The sequence below is a fragment of the Astatotilapia calliptera genome, chromosome 16 (assembly GCF_900246225.1).
Source record: "Astatotilapia calliptera chromosome 16, fAstCal1.2, whole genome shotgun sequence".
Classification (NCBI taxonomy): Eukaryota; Metazoa; Chordata; class Actinopteri; order Cichliformes; family Cichlidae; genus Astatotilapia; species Astatotilapia calliptera.
This window is the reverse complement of record NC_039317.1, coordinates 19,752,533-19,771,052: the sequence shown is the minus strand read 5'-3', so window position 1 is coordinate 19,771,052 and position 18,520 is coordinate 19,752,533. Positions and strand designations below refer to the sequence as shown.

The following is an 18,520-nucleotide window of genomic DNA, read 5'->3' as shown; positions in this document are numbered from 1 at the left end:
AATTACCCATCAGATGCTGTATTCAGAATATATCTTACCGCACCACTAGGGGTGATCCTACATGGAACTAAATGCTCTGAATAAAGAGTTTGTTGTCAAGATAAAATCAAAAAAGTAGCTGAGAGTCACTTAAAGAAGGTCTCTCTCTTGTTGATGGGGTTTTGGATGGTCTGGATAGTTTTTGGCTTGTTGCCACTATATAGATTTATTCTCTAAAAACTTTGTCTTCTTAAATAGAAATCACAGCAGATTTTGACTGATTGTAGGCCTTAGTGATCTATTGGTCTGGAAGTGAGGGTGTAACTCTTCTTTTAGGTCTGTCCTGTCAAACATGTGGTTTATTTATCATCTTGCATTACTGGTTGCTTCATGCACCACTTTCATATCATGATTACTTTACTCGTTCCACAGAACTCCAGGCGTCTTTCAGGAAATTGGAGAGAGGTAGCTGTTTGTACTCATTTCTATGAAAAGACTAATGCTCGAATGAAACAATCAGCTGCATTAGCCTTTGTTTTATCTCTACTTTGAAAGACTTCTCTTGTATGTGTTTCTTTGATGCATTTCAAAGGAGTTCTGTCTTGTTGTGTTATGGTGTGTGTATGTGTGTGTAATGCTATGCTTCAGCAGTTCCCCTCCCTCTTGACTGCTGAAACTAATTACGTGTGTAATGCAGGTTTGGGGTAAACGCTTTTTAACCGCATGTCAGAATGATTGATGTTCCCTTGACTGGGCTGTATGATGTATGTTTATTTAACAGTGCAGCTCAGGTGCTTTTTTTATGTCAGGTCAGGTCAGGGCAATCCTTCAGATGGCTTGTATTTGAATTTTTCGTTAGGAGTCTGGTTGTCCCAGCGCTATCAGCTGCAGTGTTCATAAAATGTCAGCTGAAATAATGAACATTTTATTTGACTTTTACGTGCACGTTCCCGTCTGAATATGGTAATGACACCGACCTACAATCCATCAAAGTCGACCAGACTATTAGTTATATTAATAATTGGAAATGGTCTAGGTGCTCCATAAAAAAATTGTGAAATTTGAAGAGCTGTGTCATGTTTCTCTTTATTGTGAGCTTCACGTGTGATATGTAATATTTATTCATGTGTGTTCTTCTAGATTCCTGTACTTTTATTGATAAATAATGGATTATGGTTCTTGATCTAATGGTGTCTCACTATATTGGCCAAATATTTCATCTTTTTGTAAAGAAATGTTTGCCTTCAATGCTTTCTTAGAACCTTCGCGAAGCTCAGGTGTTCAGTCTCGTGGCAGAACGTAGAAGGAAGTTCCAAGAGATAATCAACCGCAGCACCACTGAAGCCACGCAGGCTGTCAGGCCCAAGAGCTCCTCGACACGCTGGGTTCCGCCAGGCACGCCCCCGCAGCTGGTCACAGAGATCCTGGAGATCCGTGAAAGCATGCTGTCCCTCCTCATCAAGCTCCACCAAAAGATGTCGTCTAAGCAGAACTCTCTTTCGGCATCTTGGCTAGAGGACATCGAGTCGAACCGCCTCGCTCACGGAGACGGCATAACAGCCATTGAACGTATCCTCACCAAGGCAGCCGCGCGCAGCTGCCAAATCAAGCGTAGCATCCAGGACATTTGTGGAAAGGTGTGTCCACCAGTACCACCAAAGAAGAACAGTCCCACTGACAAGAAAGCCATGGACAAAGAAGAAAGGTAATTATAACTTCAGATTTTCATTTACACACCTCCGTGCTACATCATTAACTTTATTCTTAATTTCTGTTGAGTAGTATTTTGTTATGTTTTTATGATATTGCATTCAATAATTGATCTTTATCGAACCTTTTGAAGTCATGGTATTGTTATCATTTATAAGACATGTGAGTGTAAATAAAGAGATCTTTACTATTTAATCTAATTATCTTGACTAGAGGTCCAGATGTGCAAGATGCAGATGCGCTTTAATGTGTGCTTTAATGTAATGATTTCATATGTTCTTATTCGATATAAATCCACATAAATAGTGGCTCTATTGCTGCTGGCTTTGTACATCTTGTACTTGAATGGAAATGCACTCCATTGACTGTGTGAAAAGTTAAAATGTGCAGGATTTGCCTTTTCACCACACATTCACCCACTAGTCCTCTCCTTCCCCTACTTTAATGATGATGGAACGGCTTATAGCGATTTGATAACAGTCTGCTTCTGGGGTTGGTTGGCTTCACCCCACAGCTAAAATTAAAGTTACAGCCTCTTCTGTTCCCATGAACTAGATCAGTGTCCGTCACACAGCAATATAGGCAGTGGCAGTGAGAACTAAGAAGGCCATTCTTCAGTCTGGTTGTCGGTACCCCTTAAGCCATCAGTGAAACTATTGAGCTGTGACACTCCTGTCAGCATTTGTTTATGTCCTCTTATTAGGGACTTAATTTACAGTCAGCTCTCGCCTTTGTATGCACTGGTGAGAACTAAACCCACGAGATTAGCTTAATAATCAGCTTTTCCAAATTTTAAAACGCAGCCTTGTTGAAATCAGAAACATCCTGTGTGTGTGAAAATAGCCCCTGTTACATGCACATGCTATGGGTGATCAAGCAAGCTCTGCACAATAGGCATGCTTTTCCACAGAATACTGAGGGATCACTTATTCGAAGGGGAACGCTAATAATAAATCCTCTTAAAACGAAGAAAAAAATCACCATATTATGCAACACTTTCCATCAGAAATTGCTGTTTCTGTAAATGAGGGACAATCATTTATCACAGGACTGATTGTATCTCCCTCAAAACAATCTGATCGGGGGAATTAAAGCAAATTCTTTCAGTAGTTGATTAGATTATATGGAAATATAGACACATGGCATTTATTTGGTTATGATCTCAGTGACCTATCAAACAAACTACTTCATATCTACCAAAACATTTCTGTTTTTCTTTCTTTCAGGCGTCAAAGGGCTAGAGAGAGACAGCAGAAACTGCTTGCTGAATTTGCCTCCAGGCAGAAGAGTTTCATGGAAACAGCCATGGATGTCGGTAAGAAAAGGCTGACTGATCTTCTTTTTTGCCAGCTTGTTATGTATATTTTAGAGTTTCTGAGCTTAAAATTCTTAAATATGATATGTAGCTAAAGTCTGTTTGCAGAAAAGCAGCAGCAGTAGCGCCAGCTTCATGATCATTGCTCGCAGGCGTTTGACAGTTATGAAATGAAAACTGCAAAAAAACAATGCAAACATGTGCAATATCATATCACAGTATCACAGTCATATATTTCTCACCACATGGTGGCATAACCCAATCACAGCTGTTCCCTGCAGCTTGAAGTTTTATGAGTTAGTCTGGACAAGTAACACCAAGTTAAATGGCAGATATACAATTATATGCAAAGGGTGATGTGTTTCTGCATCGCAAAGTAGCACAATTACTTAGTCACCTAAAAACACACCACAAACTACAGTGTAAATAATACTGTACTATTAATTGGTTCTAAATTAATAATCAATACAGAATTTATGAATTAGATATTAAGGATCTAAGTTAGTCAATCTAGAATTAAAAGCAGTAAAGACAGAATAAATCCATAGATAAGCTGTAGCAAGTTTTCCACGGCGTTTGGATCAACCTTCATCTCCAAGTTCTTAAACTGTGAAAAATGTGAAGTATTGATTAGTATTTGCTGCTGTACTTTGTCAGAAGTTATTAGTAAATAAGAAAACGATTCATTGCTTTTTTTTTTTTTTTTTTAAACGTCCTTATTTTACCCTTAATGTCTTATATTTTTGTGCAGTACTGCAGGAGGGAAAGACCTTTTAAAAATCATAAAACACATATTACCACTTTCTGTTTCAAGGACATTTTGCCAGTGTAGCCCTTGAAGCGCTGTTAGCTAAAATAAACTCATCATTGCTGTATGTTTTTCACTGGGGCAAGGTGACAGTGGGCCGAGCCCGTGCGTACGGTCTCTGCAGGCCTTTCAGGAGAAATTGCGAGTAGGGTGATCCTGTGGGAGTGTGGGTGGCTGCTAGCTGTGAGGGCACATAAGATCAAAGCACTAATGGTAGACTGGACTCCCAGGGCCCCCCTCTGACACAGCATGGTTAGCAAATGAATAATGGCCGGTGTGTTCAGAAGGACTGTTCTGATGTCTTTCTAAGCACTCGCTGCCGAGCCAGAACACCAGCTGCAGTCTCAGTGCTGGATTTTCACAACATAACATGAGTATTTCCATTATGTTGGTGACAATATCGGCACAAAGAAAAATTATTATTATTATGATTATTGTTTATTCAGTCTCCGCCTTACTCTGTTAAACAGACCCGTCTGTGAAATGCTGTATCTGTACCAGAAATACTCTGGATCATTCAGAGTCAACTTACTGCTGTTTTTTTGGGAAAAAGATCTTGCAGCTGAAATTTTAAATGTTACGTTTCAATTCACCACACATCAAATTCCTGTTTCCTCTTCTGTATTGCTGGAAGCAGAAATATCAAAGATGGCATCTTTAATTAAGCCAAATGGATGCAATTCTATGTAGATGTTATTAAGATAGTTTGTTAACTAGGATCTTTTTAGTAATATGTTGCAGTAGGACGGCAGCACAGTGATGGGGCGGTTAGCACCATTGCCTCACAGCAAGATGGTCATGGGGTTTTAAGTGTCTGGTTCTCTCCATGTTATCCTGCTTCCTCTCCCAGTCCAAAGACATACCTGGCATGAAGTTAATTGGAGGATATGAGTTGGCCATAGTTTTGAATCTGATGGTTGCTTATGAGTTGGCCCGGTGATAGACTGGCGACCTATCCGAGGTGTACCCTGCCTCTCGCCCTATGCCAGCTGGGGTAGACTCCTGCCCCCCCTTCCGCAACCCTAAATTGGATAAGGAGAGGAAATGGATGGATGTTGCAGTGGTTTAGCTGTCATGGTTTTTGATTTGGGGTCTTTTTTATAGTTTGAGTCTAACCTTTTCTAAGAACTAGGCGCCAACCTTAACATGCAATATTTTTAGGAGGGTGCCACAAATGCATGCTGTTGCTGGTGTGCTTGTTGTCTTGCTTTTTGTGTGTGTCTGTGTGTACACATGCACGTACGTTTATGGCTCTATGTACTCAGATGGCCTGAGGGTACAACTGTAGCACTGACATCTAATGCAAACAACTTTCATTTCCTCAGGAACACGGTGACCTCTCCTGCGAACATGTTTTCCCAAAAAGCAATAAATCAATTTGTAACACAGCTCGACATTTCCGCGATGTTTATTGCTCAAATTGAACACAGTTTTTAACATTTAAAATGAATTTCACATCAGTAAGTAATTTCTAGCACTGTGCCAGACTGACATGTGAGGAGTAGTAGAAAACAAATCCCATTTTAGTTCCCAGTATTTTTAAAACCCCACTGTGTATGCAGGAAGGGCACTGGGGGACATGCTTTTATTGAAATCAGTACAGATGTTTCCATTACAAGTAACATCAGAATGAGAGTGATATCATGCGTTTCACTTTTTGCTTTCCTTCCAGCACTCACAAACTAGCATGCCATCCCAGTGTCATCTGATAATACTCCAGAAAGCTTCTTTGTATGTCAGACCTTTTTGTCTTTGAGTGTCAAATAAATGTTCAATGAGACTGAGGTGGGAGATTGTGAAGGATAGTCTGTGATAGTCAGCAGCACTTCTCGGTCTTCTTTGGTTTTCAAGTAGTTTTTGTGAAGCCTTTATGTGTTTGAGTTCATTATCCTGCTGTAGTGTGAATCCTTTTCCACAGAGATGAAAACCAGAAGGTATGTCAGGCCTCTTAAAAAATCAAGAGGTACTTCTCCTCTGGAGGGTGTAGTCAAATTGTCCAGGCCACTCCAAGCATTTGGCCTTGTTTTCCCTTACAAAATGAGGTTTAGAGACACTACTAGATAGTGGTACTACTTTATCTTGTGAAGTTTGCTCTGATAGATCACGCTTTGGATCTGTGGAAGGGATACAACCAACTGACCCGTGACAAAGGCACTGACATGGTCAAACATGTCTTCTTTTTTTAAATTATTTAAAACCAGCATACTTTTTTTCGTTTATATTTTTTTACTGTGATAGTTTATTTGGATAGGAATAAAGTTTTTACACTTCAGCCATAAAAGGCTGATGGAGTATTGTCGTCGCTCCGATGGACAAGTGGACGGCGTGGACACCTAAGTTTGTGTATGTGATAGCTCGAGAAGGAGGCAACATAGTTCAAATCTCAGTGAGCAGGCCTCAAGGTCAGAGTAAGTTTTCTGAAACTCTTGTGAATATGGTTGAGAACAAGATGACATAGGATTTTGCAATTTGTGTATTTATATATTTTTTTTAATCAATATACTTTTTTCAACACTGTTACATAAAATTTTGCATGAAATGTTTGTCTTTTTGTCTTTATTGTGGCAGAATCCCCTGACACTGAAGCAGCCATGGACTTAGGAGCATCTGAAGTGATGGAGTCCGAGATCCTTTATGACTGCGTCATCTGTGGCCAGAGTGGACCTTCCACTGAGGACCGACCCACTGGCCTAGTAGTTCTCCTCCAAGCCTCTTCAGGTAATTCATTTGCCAGCAATTTCATCTTCCAACATGAAGCTTCTGACCTTGAAACAAAATTTGCTGTCAGTGACCATCAGTGGATCACCTATATCATTACTGTCTTCAGTGACTGGACACCATCAAACTTTAAGTTGAAAAAAAAATCTGTATTTCTGCTTAATTTTAATATATTTTTAGAAATCTAAGTCTTAAGTGTAAAAGTCTAAATAATAATTTATTGGTTTGAAAAATAATTGACAAATTATTGTGAATAATCCTAGTTAGCAGCCTGGATAATGTCTGCCCACTGCCACAGAGTGCAACTTTTCTCACTGGAACATCTCATCCCACATGCCATGTCTTATTCATAAAATGTTCATCATATTAACTTAAAATCATTGGGGCTGACGGTTGTTTCTGTGTTGCAGTGCTCGGGCACCGCTGCAAAAGCACGGAGCCTAAAAATCTGCCGACGAGCGACGAGGAACACGTTTACCCAGCAGACACGTGCGGCGCGGCTAATGATGTCAGGCTCACACTCATGCAACAGTTCTTCAAAGATGTACGTGATTCACAGAAAATACTGATGCCTATACACAAAAGATTAAAAAAGTCACAGATCACTATTGTGGATATGGATTTATCTTGAATCTTAAAATAGCCTCTTACTGAGATCTATTTTAAATGTATGTCACTAAAGTGAGAATCTACACCTGTTCTTAGGTGTTGAAGCTGTAAGCTTAAATTAGTCTAAAATGTTATTTATAGGCCTCTGTGACATTATGTGTGTTATTCTCTAAACAGTGATCACTCTGAGTATTGAATATAATAAATCCAAAGATGACCATTTGCTTCATAAGTAACACGAACTTATTTACATTTGTTTTATTCAGTTTGTTAAACTTCTCAGCACCTTAAAATAAAATACATTTTCCTGAAAGACAGGAGCCTGAAGATGTATTTGCATACTCTAATGGATGTTTTTTTTTTTTTCTCTTATGATTTCTGCAGAGTTCCTGTCTGCAGTCAGTGTCAATAGGTTGGGATGGTGGCGTCTATGTCCAGACCTGTGGACACACTTTGCATATAGATTGCCATAAGTCCTACATGGAGTCTCTGAGGGTGAGGATAAGCCTGACCTCATGGAATAATTGTTTGCTTTATTGCTTTATTGGTCAACTATGTCAGTTGGTTAATCATTCAGACCATTACTCATGTTTAAATATCAAGAGTCTCTGTTTCCTATTTGTCAGATTTTTTTTTTTTTTAATGTTTAATTGGAAATTAAAATTATATGATGATGTTTGGAGCTAGAGCCTTATATGTTTAGACCTTTCAGCTGAAAATGCTCTTAACTATTGAGTTTAGATTCTATACTGTAGGTCACATTTGATGATTTTTTTGTTTTGTTTTTTTTCTCCACTCCCAGAATGACCAGGTCCTCCAGGGTTTCTCTGTTGACAAGGGCGAGTTTACATGCCCGCTGTGTCGACAGTTTGCCAATAGTGTCCTCCCCTGTCGCCCTGGGAGGGGCACTGAAGCCGGTACCTGGCACACACCCACAAACAAGAAGACGTCTCTGCTCGTAAAAGAGGTGGAAGAACTTCAGGAGAAACCTGGCCTGTTCCCAGTAAGTTTGATGATTAACCCAGACAGCATGTCTTTAAATCTGTACTCTGCATTTAGCTAGTGGCCACATTGGCAGTGATATTAATGACTGAAAACAGTACTTTAGTTTGTAGCGTTGATGGAGATTGAAACAGGGCGGTTCTTTTTCATAGAGACTGTTCTCTCCTTTTCTTTTTTTTTTTTGCTTAAGCTAGATTGATGCCAACTCTAAAAATTTCTCAAATGCCAGTGTTTTATTGTCTTTTTCAACTTTTTGTTTGCACGTGACCTGTGCACCAGACATTTTTAGCTTTCAGATTACCACAAATAGACTTGAAATATCTGCCCAATTTGTTATTACCAAAAAAATAAATAATTAAATGCAAGCAAAAGGACATTTTCTTTGAATCTTTGCAATGCATTTGTCCCATTTATCCTGTAGTTTCACTAGTCCAGCCCACTTGAGATCAAAGTGGGCTGTATGTGGCCCATGATGCAAAATGAGTTTGTAACCACTGCCTTAGGTTAATCGGTACTTTGACTTAATTTATTGTTGTTTTTGGTCTTAATCTCCAGACGGAGTCTAATTTGAGTAAAGAGATGGAGTTAGTAATCAAAGACATCAAGAACACCACCCAGAAGAAGTACATGGACTATGGCAGGAACCCTGGCTCCCCTGACAATGATTTCCTCTTCATGTATTCAGTGGCAAGGTAAGAACCAAGTTATAGTGGGATTTAAAATTTAACACTACTTATTTTCCAGGATTTTAACATTAATAACTCCTATGTGACTGTGCATTGGAAAAACCTCCATTTTTGGAAACGTTCCGAGCAAAAATACAGGGAAAGGTCAAATGTGATTAATAAATTCAGAAATTAGGGGAAATAGGGGCTTGGAGCTGTGGAAGGGATAAGATGATAATCTGTTAAACTAGTTGCTTTCTTGTGGAAAATGATACAGCCCACTTTCATTCAGATCAGAAGCATTAGCTTAACTTCTGTTGTTTGTGAACTAGTAGTCTCTTTAACCTGCTTTCCAGTCTTAAAGGATGCTGCATGAGAGTATTCAGTTTACAAGTGACTGTGATTGTGTCTTGTTACGTTTTTGTTCTGTGTGACATTAATAAACAGGATTCTTCTGAACCATTTTGTCTACATCAAACAGACCTTTTACCTTATGGCAGATTGAACTTGAGTATAAGGAGCTTTGTGAGAACTCAGTCCTTCAATCGCTGAGCAGTTTTTCCCTGTATAGAGGAATACTTGGCACCCTGAATACATTTTTTTTTTTTTTAAAGGTATATTTGGTGTCCTTCTAGCCTTTATGGATTCTTTTTGATTCACTGCATTCCTTCATGGAGCTCCTCTTTCTCCACAAACTCACACAGTTTTACACACTTGAACACACCGCTGACTGTTGGCTGCAGCGCTTTAGATACCTTTCTGCTCTTTCTTTTGTCGGTTAATGTCAGATCTTCAACTTGAATAGCAATGATCCTTCATGCAAACAGACAGTAGAATCCTCTCTTTAGTGTGAACAAAGTCTTCTCTAGTTTTTTACTCCTGAAAGGCTTCTGAATAACTGATACTGAAATTCAGTACTGGAGTTTATAAGTTGTACAGCAAAAATTCTGGACCGAAATGCATAGTTTCTTGAGTTGTTTCTCTTTGTGCTTCTCATTGTTGGTCTTAAAAGTGTTTTCCAAACCAGTATAAGCAGCTTTGTCACGATAGTCTGCAATAAAATAATACTCACTCTTACTCCCTTCCTACTGATTATGTCTGATTGAGGATACAGTGATTACACACTCTGAATGCATCTTTCAGGTGTTTCTTCTCACCAAGTTATGGCAAGCTCGCCAAATCACATCTCTTTTCTGCTTGTCTTGGGATTAACTAGCAGTGTGCAGTATTAATTGCATCAATCGTTAGCCACAAAATATACTGGAATGGCTGAAAAGTCAAAATTACACAGTCCTTTCTCTGGGTTTTTTGTATGTTCTCAGCAGACTGGTCACAGGTAAGAGAAATGACTGCCCTCCAGTTCACCTTGGGGTCTCTGACTCCACCCCACTCCCATTCCAAAAACTTTGCCCTTTTTGAAGCGTAACCACCGAGGCCTTTTGCCCACCCAATGCTGTGGTTCCCTCAGCCCTCCGCCCTGAACGGAATGATCCCTTGAGTGTGTCTGGGTGCCTGTTGGCTCTCTGAAGTTCAATGAACAGCGCAAATTGCCTGAGGAGTGGAAAATTCCTCTGTCACAGGGGTGCTCTTATCAGCAAAAGCCAGATGGAGCTTCACCGTGGCTGCATTATCTAAGTGAAATTGCTTTTTCTCCCAGGAAACCCGAGGATTTGCCCCCCCCTCCTCATTGGCCCACAGGAAGAAATGGCCAGTGATAGGCTAAAAACAGGCCCAGATCAGTCTTATTTTAGCGATGCCTATCTGTTTTTACCATCAATGTACTTTTTACCTATTTTTTTCAGTGTTCTAGTTCTCTGTGTGAAATAGCATGAATTAAAATGCAGAAGGAAAAATGTGTCGATATGCATGAGAAATCCGTATTGGGGATTATGCACGAACTGTATTCGGAAAGGCTTTTATGCTAATGGTTTAGCTTGTGCAAAATCAGTCTTGGAAAGCTGTCACTTATTTGATATGGAATTGCTGCTGCAAAACAGGCGCATTAAATAGCAAATGGCGTGACTAGGCAGCATCCTTCATCTTCCTAATCAAATTGGTAAAAGAGCCAGGCCATGTAACCAAAAGCTGAATATGTTGATCCTCAGCCATTTATGCCAATACACACACACACCTTCCCTCACAGACAACCGTGCTCTCTGCTGTTGTCCTGTAAGGAAGTTGGCTTTTTTTTTTTTCTTCTTAAGTGGCAAATGTCTCAGTTTATACAATTGGGCAGTATTAACACCTATTAATAAACATGCATTTTACGTGAAATAAGTTTGCTAGGTCAAAAGTAAAATATTCTTAAATGGATGATCCATGTAAGCTATGATGCTGTTGATGCTGCTGCTCGAAGAACAGAGCCAGCTGTGTAGACGAGCCTGGAAACCTCTTCTATCGTATTGATGAAAACTTGTAAATGGTGCTTTTTATAATGTTTAATTGAGTCTTAACACTGAAGAAATCTGCTTTAGCTCTGGTATATGTATACAGTATAGTACCTTTGTGTCTGCTGCCAACTTGGTTCAGTCTCTGTTTAAAAGGAGATTTTGAATCTTAGACTTTCACCTGAATATGTGCAAGGGAGATGTATATGTATTTTTGTGCATGTCTAGTGTGTTTCACGTGTGTACCAGCTGAATTGTCTAATATGTGTACCTCCTGTCTGCTAATGCTCATGTCTCTGTCACCTCAGGACAAACCTGGAGTTGGAACTTGTGCATCGAGGAGGAAACTTGTGTTCTGGAGGAGCCAGTGCAGCTGCCAAACGCTCATGTCTCAGTGAGTAGCTTCTCTCTCACTTGCTCTTATTTTTATATTTTTATTAATTTTCGACTCGTTGTATTGGATCCTATATTCCATACCATGTGTGACACTTGTGGCTTGATACTACTGCCTCTTTTAAATGTTAAAAGAATTACAATTTAACGAAATTCAAATGAACAATTCAAAAAAAATAATCTTGATTTATTTTAATATTAACAATCTGTGTCTCCTGTCAAACATACAGCAAGACGTGTGTTTATAACAAAATGTTTTCTCAGAAAAAAAGGGCCACAACATCAAAAAAGTTCAAAAACAAATCAATTAAAAGGATAGAATGAAGCCAAAATGACATGGGTCACAACAAACAAGTATTTCTGTTAGATCTGAGGCTCCAAAAATGTTCAAAAATGGTCCCCAGGCTGGTTGAATCTCCTCGAAAGCATGACATGAAAGTTAAAACCACAGTCTAACCAAAAGTTCTCAGGTAAGGGGATTTTTTTATTACACACACTGGATAGCAAAAACCCCCTATCACTGAAAGCAGACTACTCCTGGGTGAACCAAGGCCAATACAACAAACGATAATGGCTGTATTCCAAGGAACAGTATACATAATTTTTTTTGTGTAGTTTAATGCTTCATCACGTTTTTATTATCAGATTTAGCCTATATGTCTATGTTAACAGTTCATTTTCCCCAGTAATGATCACGTATACTTTTATTTCTGAAACTGACACAGAAACCATGATACAAACTACAATATCATATCAAACAGTTGTTGAAGCAGACTAGAAATCCTTTAACTTAATGAGTTTCAGAAAAGTGTTGTATTAACTGTTTAGGAATGCAGTTATTTTTACACATTTTGCTTTTTTTCTTTTCTTTTAAACCCCCTCTAACGAAAATCAGTTGATGAGTTTAATGTAGTTTTTGGAAAATTGTCTCATATGTCGTGTTTACAGTGTAAGACAAAGTTGGTGCAGGAAAAGAATAAAATGTAAATCTTTGGTGGCGCAATAACAGATTCTGAAATGTGTTTTTAGGTTTAATATCAGTTAGAGTGACATGTGTTACTACAGGTGGATGTATCCTGTTCTCCATCAGCTGGTATGTAATAAATTGTCTGACTTGCAGTCAAACCCATTCTTGGATTTGACTTCTATTGCTGAGGGGGGAAAAAAAACAACCCAACAACAAAGGGTCGATTAGAAATGGCAGGAAAGGATAGATGGTGTCCCAGGTGAGCAGTTGCAGCAGTCGGGGTAAATGAAGCTGACAAATGGGTCAAGTGCTGACTTGGTTGATTGTGTCACAGCTGACAAGGGCATCTGTCTAGGGCAGGAGGAAAACTGTGATCTTAGCTGAATCTCAAAGGAAAAGCAGAACATTGCATTGAATTATCAGTTCTTAGAAGATAAATTAATCTCAGATGTAATCAGTTGTAAAATAAAAACGAATAAAGGATGGATTATTGCAATAGGAAGTGTGAATGGTGAGTCTGGAGAGAGTTAAGGTTGTCGTGTAGCCTACACGCCATTCTCCATTTGTTTAATTGTTCTGTCAAAGTTGCGGCGGCTGCAGTGAAATGGCCTGTCATCCCTGAGTGGCTGAAAAGAGATTTCACTCCAGAGGTTTGCCATTTTTGAGCTACATTAACCATGTAGCCATGCTGACAGCCAAATTTACTCAGTTGCAGTACATTAGTGCTCATTCTTCTTAGGGAAATGGATTTAAAGGGAAAACAGCCGACGTCTGCTAACTGTGAGAGCCCATGGGGGTTTTCCTAAGCTTGTTTCCCAGTAGGGGTTTGGTCTTTTCAAATGACGAGGATACGATTGACCACACAAGCAAGAGCTCTTCAATTCCCCTGAGATGAGCTAAATCAAATCTGAAAAGTCCAGGCTTGAAAGTGGCATCAGTTCTGGGTTTATTAAACTGCAAACATTTGAATTAATCTTGGGGACTACATGGCTCCTACTGTGCAGCGACATTAAAGGCGACTCGTGCTGACCTCAGTTGTTGGTCTTCTAGTACATGGTGAGTGTCAGCGGTGATATTTGTGTTCTTTGATTGTGTGTGGCTGATGTGATTTTTTTTTTTTCTTTTTTTTTTTTTTACATGAAGACCACTGTGCAGTGAGATGTGAGTATGCAGCAGTATTCCCTCAGTGAAAGTCTCTGCTGACGGTTTTAAAGATCTTTTTCAAAATGTGGTTATGGTTTAATAAATCTCATGTCTGACTGGATTTTAGCTGCTTTGGTTTCCGGCTTTGGTTTTAAGGGTTTACCGACTGTCCATCCGTCTGCCCATCTCCTTAACTGCTTATCCATTTCAGCATCCCGGTTCTCTCTGGGTACTCTGGCTTTAAAGCCAAAAGTCAGTACTAATTATCATTCACGGAAAACGGGGGAAATCAAAATGAAGGTGGGGAGTAGGGTTGATCAGATTGAATAAAGGGTTAGGATTGAGAGACAAGAAGACTTAAAGAGTACAGCAATTAACTGATGGAGCACCGCAGTTTTAATTACATTAGTATATGGGATTTTAATTTCTGTGATCTAGCATAAGAAACAACAATCGTCATTAGCGACATCTCTCCTCCATTTCTTTCCTCTGCCGGGTTAATTCCTGGTAAGAGGTGAGTGGTGGTGAGGGATGAGAGGAAATGGGCTCTAGTGAAGACAAATGGTTTTCAATTGAGGACTGAAAGACTTTTTTATGCTGTGCCTGTTTTTTACCTGTGGGGGGCAGTGTTGCTCCAAGTATAGGTGGCACGCACAAAAGTCAAATTCGCAGTGGTGATTATTTGAAGCACTTTGCTGCATTACAGCGTGATAATTCATTGTCAGCCAGAATCCAACAAGATTCATGTTGGTCATTAGAAATGTTAAACAGAAATATGTTGCATATATGTCTGTACCTCACAGTCAGACTATATAAAACTTGGTGGTTTATTGGAACTAGCATCATTTAATTTTGAGGTTGAAGTTAGATTTAAGAAAGCCTGATTAATTTGTGCCAGTACTCCACTTTGAAACATTATAACTAAATTCTAAATAGTCGGACATTTCCCTGCTTTTTGTGTCTCGGCATACATTTTGGCACTCGAAAGGAGTCCAGACAAAGACAGTTGAGGCTCTGAGGTGTCCTGCTATTAAAGCATGCGTATAAACATGCAAAACTGTGTGCACAGGAGGTCTGTCTTCATGTTCCATTAGTTTCACATCGAACAGGTGCAGCCCGACTGAAGAGTTTGCTCAAGGCTATCGAAATAGAGTGAGTCCATCTGGCCTGGCCTGGTTTTATCTGAGCCGAGCATTAGCCTACAGTCAGCCCGAGTCAAGTGCTTTCATCGTTTGATCTACGTTAAACGCTGCCATGACAATAGACACAGAGATGAACCTCATAATAATAGTGTGTTTTGTCTTTGCCTCTTTCAGATCAGCTGTTTCACGTGTTGGCCATGCACATGCGTCTGTACAGCATCGATTCAGCCTACAACCCCTGGACGAAGTTGACTCAGATTGTACAAATTAAAGAGGCAGAGTGAGTGGCGTAAAGCCTTAAGTACCTCTGCTAATGGGAAATCTATAAATCTTTTCATATGTTGCTCATACCTTCTAGGCTTTACTGGTTCTCACACAGCTCTGCCCCCACCCATCGACATAAACATGCAATCAGAGTGCCACTTTGTCCTCTCTCTAAACACCACCATTTCCTCCTGCCCCCAGCCGCTTTTCCTCCACACAAAGAGGTGCTAAAAACAGAAAAGGGACCATGCTTGGTTTCCATAGATACCAATAATTGGTACATCTAGCAAATTACCGGGCACTCCACAGAGAGCGAAACGACCCTTTCGAATTCACTGTACTGAGAAACAACGCCATCACACGAGCAGCGCGCCTCGCCTTTCAGCTCTCCACCTAGCTTTGCACTCATTCGCGCACGTCTTTCTCTGCCTTGAGGACTACTTTACATTTGAACATCTTAAAAATATGAATTTTCTTGCATGCTGTAAAAAAAGAAATTAATTTAAGTGCTTGCAAACATTAAACAATACAGTACAAGTCTTTGCAACCTTTCTTCCCTGTTAGTGTTGTAAGACAGCTTTTACACCTGTTACTGTTAAGTGCTCGCAGCCATACAGCACTCTCAGTGGACCCATTTGCCGTTTAAAAATACTTTGTTAGGGTTTTGGGAGGAGCAGTGTCATTGACACCCTTAGGCAGTAAACCCGATATAGTCTGGTTAAATAGGGCAGAGAGAGATGTTTCTACATAGATGCAAAACATTTCTCTCACCTTATTGTTTATGATAGAAACGAGAGTATTCCAGTAAAATTTGTTCGAAGGGACGGAAGGTTGAAAGCTCTCTTTTCTAAGGCTTTCTTCAAGTGCACAAAGGAATTAACTGGCGAGTGGTTTGGTAATGGAAGGTATTATTCTTTAAGTGCAGTTCCTCTAGTGCAAAACCCTCAAGGCCTTTCAAGGGTAGAGCGGAGATGGGGACCTCGCTAAATTGTCAACAGAACAAAAGATATTTAAATGGAGATGTCATGGCACACAAATTGAATATGTAACTAAGGTTGCATTAAAGATACAAGGAACGCCTTTTCAAGCCTTGTATTAATTCAGCACATTTACACAGCAGGACCTTTGTTCTCATGCCTTTTAAAGTCCTTTCCACATATTCAATAAATAACATTGCTTCCCTTATCTACCTGCTTATATAGATGGCTTTTTGCAAGTCAGACATAGACATTACACAGAGATGTTCCTTATTACTTTATTAAAATATGGCAGGATGTTTACAGGCAGAGAAGGTCTAAAATTTGCATGATATTTCTGCCACAGGTTGGTCTTGAAATCTATTTCACTGTCGAAGCTTAGAAACCTCCGTAAGCACAAATCAAGCTCATCTCCACTTCTAATTGTAAAACCAACAATTCTGACATCTGCTTTATCATTTAAAGTGTTTGAAAAAGAGTCCAGCTGTCCTGTATATTCAGGTAGCTATACACAAATGTCAATCAACAAGAAGTGACAGGTTTTATTATTGTATATGTCTGAAAGATGCATGCAGAACTGCTACAGCTAAGCCGTTTGCATATTCCTTTTTAATTTGATGAAGGGATACTTGTGCTTTGTCCAGTATGTGCTTTCCAGGGTTTCCCAGATATTTGACTTGAGGTTAAACTTAAGCTTTTTTTTTTTTTTTTTTTTTTTTTGCTTTTTGCAGTTCCTTTGATGAAGAGAGGCCTGAGGTACCCATGCTGTTTCGAGACGTCCCGTCGCTCCTGATTATCTTTGTGTTAACGATGCCCCAGCCTCTGCGTAAAGGTACAGTAACTCTCTCTGCATCATGGCACTACAAGGCAGCAGGGGCTTTCTCAGTGGATGCACCACAAGGGAAGCCCCATTATCAGTCGTAATCCAGGCTGAGGAGAAAATGAGAAGCATTTTGCATGTCTTATCTCGGTTGCTGTTGCTGCTTTGGCTGTGTGTGGGGGGGATCGGGAAGACGTGACCCAGACTATGGGGGTGCTCTCACCTCCTTTGTGGTGCCCTTCATTTCTGCATCTGCCCCATCTTACTTCTAAACTGTGCAGAGCCACCTTAGAGACCTAAGTGGAAGAATCATTAGTGAGTTCTGGAACATGAACAAGGCAGATTTAACAGAAGGGTTAGCTCATAAGTGGAAATGGCTGCATTTTAATTAATTGGATGTCTGTTAGATATATTTTTGTTTTAAGGATTGCCATATTAGTCTCAAGATGGTGCTGCTTAGTAGCACATGGCACACCACTGCGAACTGAAGATATATACTGATTATTACAGTGTTCTGGAAGATGGAGAATATACATTTTATTTTAGAGTGGTGAGAGATGCTCGTGAATTAACATGCACATGCATTTTCAGGTGGATTCCTTTATGGGAAATGGAAGGAGCAAGACATTTTCTGTCTCCGAGAGGTCCTCTGCATGTGATTCCTATAATAGGAAAAGCCCAGTTTTTAAAATTCTATGCATAATTGTGTGTAGTGACACTAGTTACAGTGACCAGGACAGAAGCTGTCAGCAACCCCTTTTTTCTGCAGAAAACAAATTGCACTCTTTGTTGCTCTTTTCAGTCACCAAGTTAAATACCTTTCGGGCTACATTTTCCAGCTGAAACACTCTGCTAATTACTTTGCAACACAATGCCCCTGTGAATAACAGCCGTCCTCCTCCAGCGAGCGTGTTTGACGAGAGAAGATCTTCATGAATTCAAAGTGGCACAATGCTCACAGTGTCACCTTTTGTCCTTTTTTTCTTTTTTCTTTTTGTAGAGCACTTTACCTGCGTGGTGAAGATGTTGTACAACCTGCAGTTCACTCAGGCTCTGGCTGCACTGTCAACAAAGTTCAGCTCAGAGGAAAGGCAGGCCTGGAGCACATCTGGAGCACTCAAGAAGGTAAAAATGAAATCGCATTAGTGTCGTCGTACTTTTCTGTTCCCCCCTCTCCTTCGCACAGAGTGGTGGCTGCAGGGGGAGACAGAACTACTTGAGTTTGTGACCTTTCTGCTAGTGATGCAGTACACTGCCCATTTCTTATTTTGTATTGATATTTATTCTATGGCATTGTGTTTATTTTTGGCCTTTTACTTGAATTTCTTTATTTGCTTTGGTTTTTTTCCCCCTTTCTCCTTTGCCTCTCGTGCAGTTTGCCTCCTCCTCTCTAGTCGGTGAATCAGCAGTCATTATGTCAGACTTTAGGCCACAAATAGATGGTCGTACCATATAGATAATGACGAGCACTAATGACTTCACAAACCTTAAAGTGCTGCTGAAACTGTTGTCACTGTTTTGTGATTTTCCGAGGCTTAACACTATCATTGGGTCCAAATGACATCTCCTACTTGTTGAACGACTAGAATCTTGATTGTTTGCGAGCACCAGCTTCCAGCAC

At 39.9% G+C, this 18,520-nt stretch overlaps 1 protein-coding gene across 2 annotated transcripts in view; it reads left to right on the top strand.

Annotated features, from left to right (window-relative positions):
* ubr3 (ubiquitin protein ligase E3 component n-recognin 3) overlaps positions 1-18,520 on the top strand; it is a 35,553-nt gene that overhangs the window by 13,443 nt on the left and 3,590 nt on the right. The window contains exons 23-34 of one of the 2 annotated variants that reach the window (XM_026144151.1): positions 412-444; positions 1,239-1,684; positions 2,916-3,004; positions 6,381-6,530; positions 6,941-7,074; positions 7,524-7,634; positions 7,942-8,142; positions 8,697-8,833; positions 11,502-11,587; positions 15,013-15,118; positions 16,811-16,911; positions 17,900-18,024. In XM_026144151.1, coding sequence (XP_025999936.1) covers positions 412-444; positions 1,239-1,684; positions 2,916-3,004; positions 6,381-6,530; positions 6,941-7,074; positions 7,524-7,634; positions 7,942-8,142; positions 8,697-8,833; positions 11,502-11,587; positions 15,013-15,118; positions 16,811-16,911; positions 17,900-18,024 — 1,719 coding nt within the window. The remainder of the gene's footprint in view (positions 1-411; positions 445-1,238; positions 1,685-2,915; positions 3,005-6,380; positions 6,531-6,940; positions 7,075-7,523; positions 7,635-7,941; positions 8,143-8,696; positions 8,834-11,501; positions 11,588-15,012; positions 15,119-16,810; positions 16,912-17,899; positions 18,025-18,520) is intronic. The other variant, XM_026144153.1, reaches the window with a different exon arrangement.